This window comes from Pleurodeles waltl, chromosome 1_1, assembly GCF_031143425.1.
Source record: "Pleurodeles waltl isolate 20211129_DDA chromosome 1_1, aPleWal1.hap1.20221129, whole genome shotgun sequence".
NCBI classification, from domain to species: domain Eukaryota; kingdom Metazoa; phylum Chordata; class Amphibia; order Caudata; family Salamandridae; genus Pleurodeles; species Pleurodeles waltl.
In genome coordinates, this window is record NC_090436.1 from 179841830 (window position 1) to 179857127 (window position 15298).

General features: G+C 41.9%; 1 protein-coding gene across 1 annotated transcript in view; it reads right to left on the minus strand.

The window, feature by feature from the left end:
* The window catches only part of ALPK2 (alpha kinase 2), a 163276-nt gene extending 148441 nt beyond the window's left edge, over nucleotides 1–14835 (minus strand). Inside the window, exon 1 of the mRNA XM_069220227.1 lies at nucleotides 13195–14835. Coding sequence (XP_069076328.1) covers nucleotides 13195–14796 — 1602 coding nt within the window. The 5' untranslated portion in view covers nucleotides 14797–14835. The remainder of the gene's footprint in view (nucleotides 1–13194) is intronic.
* Nucleotides 14836–15298: the final 463 nt, after the last annotated feature.

Genomic DNA, 15298 nt, shown 5'->3' on the forward strand with positions numbered 1-15298 from the left:
TGATCTTCCCAGCTTATACTGTGGTGGTCAAACATCCGCAAAACTGCACCTCAGAAGTGAAAGCACACAATGTTTGGGTGTGGCTGACAGGGGAAATGCTAAACTCACCAACCCACCACCCTTCTCATCCACGATCGAAGAGTGGGAGGTTGTTTGCTGCTATTCTCTGCAGGGTGATGTTGATGTCTCCTAAGAAGGGTTGGTTGGGAGAAGTTGAAGATGGGTTTATTACTATTACATTTTTATCTCTGTGTGACACTGTGCTGTTCATAGTGTAATGTGCTTACTAGAAAGTTTGCTTGTCTTGGCATCCTGTACTTTAGATCATAAATTGTATTGTATTTATTTATTTATAGAGCGCATTCTGGACGTACCATCGAAGCGCTAACGGTGAAAAGTAAGTCGGAAGAAACCTAACAAGAGTATAGCAAGTCGCTGAAACTACAACGACCTCCCTAATATGAAAATATCCAGGTTTTAAGCTGCTTCCGGAAGTGGAGGTATGTCTCCTCCAGCCTAAAGGACAGCCAAAGTGAGTTCCAAAGTTTCACTGCCACCACTGAAAAGGTTTCATCCCCCCATCTAGCCCTACGGCAGTGGGGGACTAATAAAATGAAGAGCAGAAGATCTAAGCTGACAGCAGGGCAGGTACGGCTGCAAGGCAGAGCTAAGATAATTACAGCCTTCCTGGTGGAGAGCCTTATACATAAGGCAAAGTGTTTTGAACTTAATCTGTTTTTCCACCGGTAACCAATGCAACTGTCTCAGACTACTGCTAGCCGATGCTGAGCACGGGAGATCCAGCATTAGTCGAGCCACAGCATTCTGGATCAGCTGTAATCTATGGAGGGAAACCTTCCTGATGTTTAACATCAGAGCATTGCAATAATCAAGTTAAGAAATAACTAAGGCTAAAGTCACCATAATTTTAAGTTCTTCCTGAAGAAAGGGAAAGATTTTCTTTAGCATTTTTAGGCACCAATAGCAACATTTGACAGTATGGTTAACGTGTTGCTCAAAAGAGAGAGTCCTGTCAAATAAAATTCAGAGGTTTCTGGCCGATGAATTCAGAATAGGGCACTCATTACAGGACTTTGGCCACCAGCGAGAGCTCCATAAATTGGTGTCTAAGCCAAAGAAAATAATTTCCGTCTTATCTCCATTCATTTTCAGCCAACTGTTGCTCATCCAGGTGTAAATCTTCCTCATGGAATTGTAAAATCTGTGTGCCACCTCCTCCCAGTTCTGACTGACTGGAATGATCAACTGAGTGTCATCAGCATAAGACACCACTTGAAAGCCGAATGAGTGAGCCAGTCTGGCCAGAGGAGCAACATAGAGATTAAACAAAGTGGGGCTAAGTGGGGTCCTTGTTATTAGTATGGTGTTTCTATGACCATCATTATTATCAATTTCCTCACATTGAGTGTGAAGGATACGTGTAAAACTGCCAAATGCTCTAAAGTGCATGTGATTTGAAGAGAATGTGACATTTCTACAAGAGACATACATTTCTAGAACTGATGGGAGTAAACTTAGGGCGAGATGGAATGGCCGGTTATACAGCATGGCAAACTCCGATATTACAGAGGGCCTGCTCTAGACACACCTATGTGTGCCGTTTTGAGCTGACAATGTCATAGATTTGAGAGCCGGTATGTCCTAGTGATGGGCTCATTAGATGGCGAAATAGTCTAGATGGCAAGCATATACACCCCAATTCGGGGCAAGACATTTTTTGATTCCCTATCTCTTGAGATAGCTAATAACACTCCATTATCAATAACATGAGGGTGGAATAACTGTATGCTAAATATCAAGGTACACAGATCAGACCCACTGTTGCACACTTCACATGTTCTTCAAGCAACAAAGGCCAAATCAGATTGGGCCAGCAGCTGGGAGTTGACTGATGGAGCCATACTTTTCATACTGGTTGATCACATTGATTCCCACCTCCTGCCCCAGTACACCCTGCTCCACACCTGGGAGCAGATATTGATTCCTACTGATTGTCTATTATAGATTGTTAAATGCTACCTCATAAAGAAGTCGTGACCGATATCTGCTAGAATGCAATGTTTTCCCTTCCGATTTCTTCACCTAATAACTTGCTGACCCAAAGATGGTTAAACAGTCGGCAAATTTTTCTTTTGGCATACATACATGGACTAACTTCACAGTATTTGAATTTGTGGGGCTCTTTCTTCAGATTTCTGTTTTTTAATCTGCTGGCACTGGTGTAGTTCCTATGATAATATAATGTAAAAGCAAAATGACTAACACGTCGATGAAGAAAGAGAGGAGAACTGAAAGTGATGTATATATTTCCATAGTTAATTACTAGGTAAAATGGACTCCTAATTTTAAAATTGAACTGTAGATCAGCGAAAATCTGCAACTGTGTTTGTTGAAAATGAAACTGTCTAGTTATAATTAGCTGAACAAATTTGAATTTGCCTTCCACTGCAGTCCTCAACCTTCGAGAAAACAATGACAACGTTTTAATATACAGTACAGCAGTTGTCGGCACTATTTCTGCATAGTCATCTTTATTTATTTACTAAAAAAATCTTCTCTCACAGAAAATCCCTCCAAATAAGGGGCTTGCTCACCGGCACAGCTAAGGCACAAAGGGGCAGCATGGTGCAGGAGAATGAATCTCCTCAGTGACAGATGGCAGTGAGGGAAATTGCTAAGAAAGAACAGGTGACTGAAAACAATTACATACACTACCCTAAAAGATGGAATACTGACCTGATAAAATACATATCTTTTGTTAGTATCATGTAAACCAGCTCTTAGAAAGTGCACTCGCCTAATACATTAGGTAAATATTGGAAGTTGTTCAGAGACAGTACATTTTTATGAATAGTGCTTATGAATATGCAACAATGTTGCTTAACAAACATTTAATCGGAATTTAAATTTCAGAATGGAAAAGTGAGTCAGGAGTTTACTGTTGTTGCTTTCAAAGTATACTATCCAGTGCAACGGCAATTGCAGAATGATCCACAACAGCCCACCACTCTCCCAAGCTCAAAGTAAACAAACCAGCCTGATTGCAGTTTAGCAACAAGCATTGGCAAAACCAATAGATCTGACTGGCATTTTGAGTCCAATAGTCCAAAACCAATAGATCTGACTTGCAATTTGAGTTCTTGGTAAAATATTTTTAAAAGCCTTCTTTACTGGAAAAAAAACGAAGATAAGCGTTTTCTATATATCTAATACATCAATAAGATAAATAATTTAATGTGGGATGATTCAGTCTACTTCTGAGATGTTAGTTAGTCCCTCCTGCATCGCGGCCTATGCACTGCATAGAAGGTGATAGGATGAACCAAAGAGTCAACAGCATGAAGTGAGAGAATAATACTCTTTGGGGTGCAGCCAAAGTCCACTCCATGCATATGTTAAAGTATTGGTAACAATAGGTCTTGCGTACAGCTATGATTTTAATCCAATCCTAAAAAAAAAGTTCAGCGAGAAGAATTAAATGACTGGTGAAAGTGTCGGGCCCCAAAGTAAACATTTTCACTACAGTATCTACTTAGGTAGTGATATCAACATTTAGTTGGCATATAACTACATTCCTGCAGCCATGGGTTGGGCCCCCTATCCCACAAAAGAGTAATCATTCAAAAAGTGGAATGCTGACACATTTACGTTATTAGTAGTGTCAATTACAGTAGGTTAGAGAATATTGTTCTATATGATTACACAGCAGTGGATGCTCTAACCGATGAATCCTCTTGAACCCCAATGCAGAAGACCCAGGCTTGCGCACCAATAAGAGGCGAAACAGGTGTCGGCTGTGATGAAGCTGAAATGAAGGTTTTACATTTATTAGCGCTTAAACGTAGTGTAGCAATAATCATGTGTGATTTTAACCGAACTAATAAAGATTGTACGGGGACAAAATGTGCCCTCAGAGTAGTTTGCCAACATTTATAAGCGTGCTTTATATAACGTGATGTATTAGAAGTGCACTAATCCGACATAATCGTAAACACGTGCTATGATTTGCTTGTTTGAAATGTTTTAGCTTAGCATTACTTTAGTGCAGGCTTTGGCCTAGTTGCCTGGTCTCACGGTTTAGATGTTCGTATTTTTCCAATGTGCTAATAAACGTGTATTTTTGCTTGAAGCTGTACTTTTCCACTGAGATCGTTCACATGCTTATCTTAAGGTTTCGTGCCAGCCTGGCATTTTTCTATTTGCTCCAAGGTCGATCTGCAGGTGCGGACAATGGAAGCTCTGAAAGTGAGTTAATTGGTATAAAATGTTGCAACTTGCGTACCCGTCTCCAAGGATAATGTATGCTTAAGTAAAAGCTTGAGAACTGTTGTTTTTGATTGGACAATTTGAAGTCAACCTATGAACCCTCCAATGGAAGACCCTACTGGATTTGAACTGTTGTCTATTTAAACCAGGTGCACGAGAGGAAAGTAGCCATTACAGCTATTACCAGCCATTACCCGGACATTGCGGCCATTACCAGCCATTGCAGCCATTATTGGACATCCCGCCATTTTGCAGGACATTGCAGCTATTATGGCCCACCTTGCTGCGACGCCATTTTGAAAGAGACTCTGATGCTTTCTCTAATCGAGAGAAAGAGACTTTAAATGATTCTCGCCCTAGAGACTTTAACTTTGATTGATCCCTTTGCATGAAGTAATAGTTTTGTCCCTTTGCCGCCGTGAGGCAATTGCCCCGTCCACCCCTGCCCCTTTGCCCCGTCCCATGCTGATCGAAATGGTACCCATGCTGATCGAGAAACGGTACCTGTGAGACGAAGACTTCCTTGAATGCTGATTGTAATTGGTAAATATGAAAGGAAATTGTACAATTGCATTGTGTTTCTTTTAGGTAACCAACTGCTGATTTTTGATAAGAGCCCTAGTTAGGAGTTTCCAAATTAATGTTGCTAAATTGTTTTTGCATGAAGTCCCACATGCCGATGCTAATTTGAGGTTAGATGAGGATTCCTTTTGTTGCACGATGCAATTTGAGACCTTGTTATGCTGACTAAATGTATGCAATTAGCTCATTACAGATTATAGTTTTAGTGATTTGCATTGCTATTATCGAATGCCTTGTTATTCAAATGCTGCATAGATTGCACTTGTTCCGCCGTTATGGACAACTATTAATGTTCATTTACGTTTATCATTTGGTGTTGAGACACATCTATATTGTGCTAGCTTTGTTAATATAGGGAAATAAATTCACTAACTTTGAATAAACTGGTGTGGTTATTCCTGACTGAAAGGTCAGGGTTCGCCGAAATGTATTCTGGATTAATTGTTAAGTGTTATGTTGATCAGGGTATTGCTTATGTTCGTTATTGATTATTGATTTGATTAAATTGACCGATATAGAGTGAGGAGAGTCCCACTTAGCCAAAAGATTCATCGGCCTAAAGAGCGTCCAAATACAGGTAAATTATTAGTACGGAACGCTCTATCAGCTGCCACCCTCTGATATTAACCCTCTGTAACTGACACTACTAATACTAGTATAAAGGTGTTAGCGTTCCACTTTTGGAACAAGACTGAAACAAGGAGGAAGGCAGGAGAAAGGCATGATCGGAAAAGCCAGAGTCTCTTACAGGCAAGGCAACAAACACATTGCTCAGCGACAAAAATGTGTAATGTTACTGGCAACTACAGTATCTAAGAAATGTATTTTTTGTTTAATCACCCCCATCTTCTGATTGGTGTACAAATAGCAGACAATATGTGGTAGTGTACATATTTTGTAATATATAGGTTAATTTATGAAGTGTACTTATTTGTACTCCACACTGTATGCAGTATTTAAAAATCTCATAATTTAAGACTATTAAATGTCTGTGACTGTTTCAGTGAACTGGTCTAGCAGAAGTTATCTTGCGAGATCACAATCAGAGAGACATTTACCTTCTGATGAATATGAGTGTCAGATAGGAAAGTCTTTCTGACGCTCCTTGGCCTCTTATAATCTTTCCTAACCCTGGGAGGAACGCTGGCTGCAGTTGCTCTAGTGAGAGTGCGGTCTGACAGCCTCCAAGATGCGAGCCACATCTGCACTGCAAGCATCACAGCTGAGACATCGTTTGCTTCGCCTGACAGGGCGGCTATTTCCGTCCACAGAGAGTGGAAACATTGGACCACAGCATGCCCTCTGTGTCCAGGTGCCAACGAAATATGACAGGGAACATTTTCCGAGCGTGCTATCCATCACAGCCGGGAATGTTACTAATGCTCGGAGTGTGCTTGCTTTTAGGATATTAGGCCGCCAAGAGCTGTCTGAAAAGGAAAAGCAAGGTTGTAATGTGACAACAGTTTTCTTAAAATATTTTCTTAGTTTTAAAATTTTATGTTCTACGAAGAAATAAAAAGCTCTAAATAAGAGACTACAAAAACCGAGCATGAATCATTGTACAAGATTGCAGGTAACTATTGATCTCATTTAGAGTTTGGTAGCAGGGTAATTTTTTTAAGTAGTGTGAACTCGGCCTGATCGCACTGGAGGGCTTTACACGTGCACCAGATTATGTTACAGAAGGTCATATTCGGACTCGATCCCGGATCCCCAGTTCCTAAATCGTCAGCTCTGGGGGTTGGGCCACATCTCTTCCCTATTGTGTTACAAACATGATGGATATCCCCTCCACCATCACGGTTGTGACATAGTATCCATTTGGAAACTGTAAATCAGGTCCAATACTGCTTGCAGTAATGTTCCGTTCTGACCATCAGTTCAGGTGGCAGGTCAGGTTTTATTCTTTGCTTTAAAAAATGGATCAATTCATTTTTCAGAAAGATATTTCGTTTTCTTACGATTTTACAGAAACTAGCCCTTCCTGTACATTAAGACAGAAACAAGGAACATCAAAGGACATCGTACTTACTTTTCACTTTTACTTGGTGGCTATTTTCTTCAGTTTCTCTTTCCTGCTATTCTCTTATGTCATATTTTACAGCATAGCCTTTAAATATAGTATTTGGCAATACCAGTCTTTAAATGTATAAAAGAATTACATTTAAATTAGTTGCATTTAAATGTATCTTATGTGGATTTCCTGAATTATATGGTCCTCCTGGATCAACATTGTTCACTCATTAGCAACAGAAACAGTTCTTTATGTCCAGTCCTACATCTTTAACAATCACCAACCATAGGCATTCTAATATATACATTTGTTTTGATAATGTCACCTGGAATTTTGAGACCGATTGTGACATCATTCACCAAATTGCCACTTTATATTCCCAGGTGGTGGTTGTGGTTGGCAACTGTTTCCACCAACGTAGTACCTTAGATATGCTCTGCCTTCACTGCCTACCACTCAGAAGGCACTTGTGGTGGGGGTGGTTGTGAACTCCAGACTTGACTACTGTATTTCTCTGCAAGTAGCCTTACCTGCCTTCCAGTGGCCACAAGAATGTGTCTCAAGAGCACAATGGAGGTTTGCACCCATTTTTATGCCCAACTAGCACTTTGGTATTACATAAAGGGCCACTGACCCTCTGCAGACTCTTCTGTAATATATGGATCATGCAGGCACATATTTGCACCTGTGCAGTCCTAAGGAGGCATTCCCTCATTTAGATGATCCCATTTTAATCTGGAATGCTTTTTGGCCCTTATTCACACCATACTGACTTGAGCATAAAAGAGGGAAGGTAAACTGATGGTGTACCATTTATGAAGAGGCGCTCATCCAGTAAGCTCCCAAGGGTGTTACTTGGGAGAAGGGCACAGTGGTCTTTTTGACCACCCCAGGTATTCTACACAAGTGGTGCAATCACAGATTACACCCAGCTGGGAGGCGAAAACTGTTTACTCTTTTAATTGTGGGCTGCCTCTAGAGTAAGCACAAGCTCATCCCTGCACTACAACAGTGTATTTTATTTTTAAACTATATCCGGCACCTTGTGCCATAATAATGTAATATGACCCCAGGTACAATTTTCAAAGGGTGCAGAATGCTGCAGTTTGGCTGGTTAGGGACCACATTTAGGTAACAATTGTGCTTAGTATTTAAAAAGTATTAATTATTTAGCTCCTGTCTACAAAGTTTCCCCCAAAGTCCTGAACGCGTCCTTAGAAATAAAGAGCAGGCTCAGTATTTCTTAATTAAACTTAAAGATCTAAGGCCGAATAACCCTGGTGGGCTTCGGTAAGTTTCCTCTGTACATATTTTCAAAAGTTCTAACATACTTTTTTAGGCATCTATAAGTTCCACACCAAGACACCCTAGGGCAGCGTGAGCAGTAAGTGTCCTTAATCAAATAAAACACAATTCAATTAGTCAATTAGTCAAAGTAATTATGCTGGATTAACTACATGGGAAGACCACCACACGAGCTGCTCTGTGCGAACAGATTCCAAAAGTGGTTCAAATATTATGTTCCAACCATTTTATCACTACTTCCAAGTAGGAGTGGAATGAACAATTTACCCACTCGGGTTTCTGTCTGGGAATTTACAATCCGATTTTCGTTGGTGGTAACTATTGGTGCAAAAAACTAAACAATGGGCACAACTAATGAATGCGCATATTGCTCCCCATTTTTTACCACCGATGTGTTAATGTGTTTCAGTAAGAAGAACACAAATGCTGTTTCAACTGGGTTTTGCACTTGAAGCTCCCATTTGAGCAGCTGGGGAAACTAAGAATGGACATAGCCCCAGCGCAAAGATTTTCAGGGTATGACCTGACAAACGTCTCTCCTTCTCCCATCAGGTGCTATCAAAACATCCTCCTGTTAAGACACTAGGTTACAATCTCCATACTATCACAGCATGAATACTGCAACATGACATGCAGGGAGGACATCATTGAATTACAGAGAATGCAAAATCAAGTAGCGGACAGGTTCCTGCGTCACAACGGGGATGAATATCCCGTCCACCCAAGTATAAACCCTATAGGATACAATGCGATTTATATTTCGGCGGATGGGATATCCGTCACCATAGAGACAGAGTAACCGGTCCGCTGAACTCTAAATCAGGCCCATAGGGCCTGATTCTAACTTTGGAGGACGGTGTTAAACCGTCCCAAAAGTGGCGGATATACCACCTACCGTATTACGAGTTCCATAGGATATAATGGACTCGTAATACGGTAGGTGGTAAATCCGCCACTTTTGGGACGGTTTAACACCGTCCTCCAAAGTTAGAATCAGGCCCATAGTCTCTATGGCATAAAGAATTACTTTCACGCTGGTTTAATTTTCAAATCATGAAGTGGTGGAGCTCAGCCTATTATCTCTGAACTACACCGCCAGCGTCAACTTCAGTTCTAGTAATACCAGTTTTATTGTTCAATCTAAATTCACTCAGAAGACGTGCGGTGGATGTACTATCCGAACTTTATGCACTCAGCATTGGAACGCGCTTAGCCTGGATCTGAGAAACCAGTAAAATGTATTACGATTGAGAAGATACGCGGAACTATGGCTTTTCAGAGAGACATTTTCTGATTTCCTCGATGTTACAAGGACCACCTGTCTGTCCTAATAAAGGACAGATGGGTGGTCCTTGTGATGGGTGTATTGCTGCCTATCTGCATGGTAGAAAGCAAGACCTTCCACCATGCAGATAGGCAGCAATACACATTGGAGGGGTCTCTGAAGTTGCTGATGTTTAAATCATTAAATTGTTTTGGCCTCAGCAGGACTATATCCTGGAAATGTAATCCACGACTTAATAAAATAAATAAAAATATAAATGTTACACAGCTCACTCCAACTTCGAAAATCATATTACTCAGTGGTTACAGAGACCTTACAGGCTAAAGTCTCACCAGGAAGAACTATACATCTTGTTATGGAGATATAACACCCATAGGCTTTAGAAAGTAAACTGTCTTACAGAATCAGGCACTGTTAGGAAAGAGTATTGCTCAGATCACACAAAACGTACAGGCTCAGCATTATGACAGCAGAGCTATCCATCTGCTTACAGAACTCTTACAGGATTAAGCATCTGACTGTAAAGCTGTCCTCCGTGTTACACATAACTTATAGGCTCAGCACTCAGGCAGCTGCAAACCTACCCCTCGGTGTACAGAGAACGTACAAACTTAAGTCTCAGGCAGGACACCCAGGTTAAAATACACATATCTTGCAGGAGCAGAAATGTGGCAGTAAACCTATTTTCAAGTAGCACATTTTTTTTACAGGCTAACACTTCTAACAGCAAAGACATCAGACTCAGGATTCTGAAAGAAAACCCACACACATCTTTCAAGTTTGAGACTACGACAGAAGATCTATCAACCACTTCGATTAGAGAAACCTTTCAGGCCTGGGCATTTGATAACAGGGCTCTCTTTAGTTTGAAGAGCTCTGGCCTATGGCAACAGACCTATCAGACATATTGCAGAGCTCCTACAGGCTCTGTCATCTGCTATCCTTCATGTGACAGAGAACTTACAGGCTCCACCATTTAATAACAAATGCATCTCTCAGGATACACAAACCTTCTATGCCCAGATATTTGACAACAGATCTTTCCCTTAAATAAAAGAGCTGTTCCATACGCAATCACTTGACGGCAAAACATCTGGCAGATCATACAGCAGGCACAAAAACATATGTCCAGGCAACATAAACCAAGTACTTTTAAGCATTTGACAGCAGACTTATCGAGTGACAACAGAGTTAAACCTCATGCTAAAGAGACCTGCCAGACATAATTTCAGTTAACAAACCTAATGGTGAAGCTACACCTTTCTTTAAGACCAAACCTTTGAACAATCATATTTAATTTTTACAGGGTTCTCACAGTTTCACCTCTTAAAAGTAAACTATCAACTGTGTTACAAAAGGAACTTTATAAAAAAAAAATGCCCTAGTGCAACTGAACCAACTACCATAACATACCAGAAATAAAGGTATAAAAAAACATAAATTTGTGTTAATACATTTCATGTATCTCTTCTTGTGGGCATATCAATCTGTCATTGACAGTAGCTTTTCAGCGCTATAGCCTTTCTAGACACTGATTTAGTTTGGTCTGACTTGGGAATACAGCTGTCTGTGACATCTAATGCTTGCAATATATGAGGATGGGCTGTGTGTAACCCCTACAACCTTTTTAGGTCTGTCCCTTCAGCCATTCTTCTGAGACAATATTAATCACCTCTTGGATCAGCCTTAAGGAGTATACATCTCTCGCCTCATGCTATTGGCTGTTTTATGTATCATCCCATCTCAAGGAAGTGGTTCAATTCCAATGCATGAGCGACTATTTTAAATCTGAAAAGTACGTTTGATTAAAGCTGTTTTAGCAAATTCAATTTTTTACATACATGCATTGTGTACAAAAAGAACTTTTGCAGCAAGACACGCTGGTTCACTTTACAGAAAATCAAATGAATTGCAATGGGGACCACGGAGTCATTTCTAACAATAGAGAAATTAGCCCTTGGTGTACCCAGCAACCACACTGAGCCTTTGGGTTGTTGATTTGAATCCGTGTGTTTGGCAGTTACACTGCTCCTGCGATGCTGCAAAAGTACAATTGGAAGAGCGACTGGGTCTGACTGAAACTGAAATGCAAGCAGACAAATTGACTTTGCCAATGTTAGTTTAAAAAAAAAAAAAACTTAGCAGGTGAAAACAACGTTTAGAAGCCCCACACTTTGATATAGGTTAGAGTGCACACTTCTTCCTCATACAATATAGGCTGGGTGTGGGGAACATCTTTTCAAGCTGAAATCATACACACAAGGGGAACGATGAAGGACACAAACGGCATCTAGTAACCCTTAGCACAGAGGCCCTGAAAAACTAAGCCCTGGGCTGCAGTCCCATTTTCCAATATCTTGTGACACCCTGGCACGCTCAAGGGCTCTTGTAATTATGTCATATGCTTTCACTGCTGAATTATTTTCTAGAGTTTCTCTCACTGCCTCAGCCTTTCCATGTGTATAATGTAACAGCAGACCCTCAAGGAGCCTTCAGTGGTGGACAACCTTATGAGTGACATCACAATACCGTTTACTTCCCCATGATATCACCAGAAGCGACGTGACCAGTCAATTTGAAAGCAAAGAAAGTTTTGTACTATAGTAACTGATGGCTGAGGCATGTGAATGAATTGATACTACTGATAACCGTCCTACTGTTAATATTGGCAAAAAGTAAAAACATACAGATCTTTAAAAGGTCAAGATCCTCATTTATGGTTTGGGTGGTACAATGCTGGCTGTTACTCAGTGTTGGGTGGAGCATGGCAGTATGGTCAACCGGCGGAATTCTCTAAGAGCAGAGCTCCTTGTGGAGCTGGTGGAGGAGGACTTCGTTTGCACAGGAGTGTACAATATGCAAATGAGCCCGCAGAAGATGCTCAAAGTCCTTTCCAACAAACTGCCCAAAATTACATTAGACTTTTAATGGTCTAATTCCGAATCATGTGCATGGGCTGCACCTGCCGGTCACGGGTGCACACCACTTCCACCACACAATGGTCCTCATCTTTATCCGTCTCATTCTGAGCAGCCATGCAGGCAGAAATTAGACTGACAGGCAACAGGAGACTGCCCCATTTTACTGCCCAGGTGGATGAAGGATGAATTATTTACTTAATGGCTGCCTGCCTGGCAATCCTGCCTGAGTGAACTATTTTACTACTTGCTTTCATACAAGAAAGAGAAACACGTCAAACTGAGTTGCGTGTTTAAATTGTTTCCGGGTCAATTTGAACAATACCATCCAACATTCTGAACTCCACGTACAGTACTTTCTTTGAAATATTATTCTGTGATACTGTATTTGCATATATATTGAACACATTTCGTTTAACAATGCTGAAACGTAAAATTCGTTTAGAATGAGAATGTAAACGGTGCATCTTTATAGACATGTTATACTTAATCCATGAAACGTCCTGATTACAAGCATTCTTTTGATAAAGAGCATCTATTAGATAACACTTCTGAGATTTCTCCATCCAGCTGTCGGCGCTCCATTAGTAGGCCTTAGTATTATCACCCCTTTTGCTATAATTAGGAGTGCATACTGTTTATCTGAGGCCTATTCACACAACCTGATTTCCCCGCACAGCAGGGGCTGTCACTCACGGTTGCCTAAACGGTATTTTAGGAACTAAACACAGAGGCACTGTTGTGTTAGGATACAAAGATGCAAGGGTGTGCTGGAGTGTATTCAAGAATATGTTTCTACTCACTGCGTTTGAAGAACAGGAGATAATGTCTTTATTGGAAAGGCTGTCGCTCTGGTCACAGGTACAAGACATATCCATGTCTTCTATATGAGTAACAGGGTTGGTCTGATAGACTTCTGTTTCCAGCTGCCCCGCAGAAGAGCGGTGATCCTCTGCATGCGAGTGTCTGCTCTTTATATTTTCACCAATGCCAGATTTTACTTCATTTCGTATGCCTCTGTGAAGCAGTTTATGTTCACGGCGCCCCCCTGATGTTGCCACGCTGCTGACATGCCCAGCTGAGTTCACTTTACAGATCTTGCGGTCTTCCTTCCGGGAACATCCTGCCCTTTTGCCCTTTGCACTTCCATTTGCAAGCTCTTCCACTGTGGGTTTCTCAGTCATCACCGCTGAAATTTCCTCTGAAGTAGGATGCTCTGTTTCATGCAATGCCGCAGCCTCGACTAGTTCTTCGACTGAACCGTGTGGGATATAAAGATAAAACCCCTTTCCAGCTGTCCGGACCCCCTTGCCTTCTTCTCCGATGGCAGCAGAATCATTTTGGATGGCGGTGGCAGCTCTGGGCAGCTGGCAGCTCCTGTTGTTCACTGGAGAGAGGGCATTTTGAAGGTGCCCAGCACTGAGCACCATCTCGGTCTGCAGGGCTGACACACGGCCTGTGAGCTGGACTGCACTTGTCTCGAGCTCTCCGCGGTTTGAGTGACTGTCACAGAAGCCAATGGTGATATCTGCAGCCTCCGTGTAATCCGACGCTCCGTTCAGGCCAAGGGAGGGCACGCACCCATCCGGGCAGCTCAGATCTACGTCATCACGGTTGTGGCATGTCACCTTAGCCAAAGCATCACCCTCTTGCAATGCCCCTCGCCAGGAGCCATTGCAGCCGCCTTCCCGTAAGTCAGAACATTCCAGCTCACACAAGTCATCCTGAAGACGCATCTCATCAGCTGTGATGACGTTTCTGCCCGGGTAATGCTCCACACTGGTGCAGAAATACCTGGATGGCCTTTGCTGCTTCTCCGCGCACTGTGTATGGTTCCTGGGTGTGGAGGGTGCACTGCTGGTCACCGGCTTGGTAAGGTCACCCTCTTCATATATGGTCAAGTCCTCGTCCTTCCTGCCCGGGAGCCTGCTGTATGTATTGTGGCAGGGGTCCATATCACTCCATACTGGAATCGAACTTGTGGAATGTATTTCCCTCTTGTGGCACACATCCAAATCCCGGTAATTGCCGGGCCCATATCTTATATCACTATTGTGTGGAAGTTCAGTAACAGGGCTATGATAAATAATTCTGTCACCTATCCCAAGTACACTTTCTGGTTTATTTTCCATAAAATACCCATTTCTGTTCTGGGTGTTGCTTGTTTCCGTGCAGGGTGAATGATAAGTGCCAACAGAGACTATGACCTTTTTGGAACTTCCGGTTTTGCTTTGCTGTTCCGGTGCTGAGCGTTGATGTTCACTCTCAGGCTTGTCAATGCATTGCACATTCGCTTCATTCCTACTGCGCATGTCCGTCGTTTGTGCTGGATACTGGAAAAGCCTTTGGTAAATGACGGATTTAGTAAATGATCCAACTTCAATGACTGCCGAGCTGCTGATCATTCCTAAGCAGTTCCTTGCTGATATCTGATAAACGGCAGCATCATCTTCAGTACATCTGCAGAGATGACACAGAAGACTATAATCAGTGCAAGGAAAGGTTATTAATACACTTGGCAGCTGACGTTATGTGGCAATAAAGGAACAACTTGTGCAGAAGGCTTGGCTAAATTCTGCAACATGGACGGAAAAGTACATTATATGATATAATATTAAATCAGAGGAAAATTATGCATCAGCATCTGTGGCCTTATTATCTGGGCAAGCCTCAGCACCCTGTTCTAGTCCTCTGGAGGTGGAAAATGTGATGACTAAGTCCCAGGTTTCTTCAGCTGCTGGGAAAGATTTTTGTAGTTACTCCTGCAACCCTGGAGCCCTCTGGGCAGGTTTCTAGAAACAAAAGGGAATATTTACCAAGGACTTGATTTGGTCCATGCGTGATGCAAGCCATTGTAAGGCAAACCAAGTCTTTAAATGGGACGTACACAGCAAAGGAATGTCAATT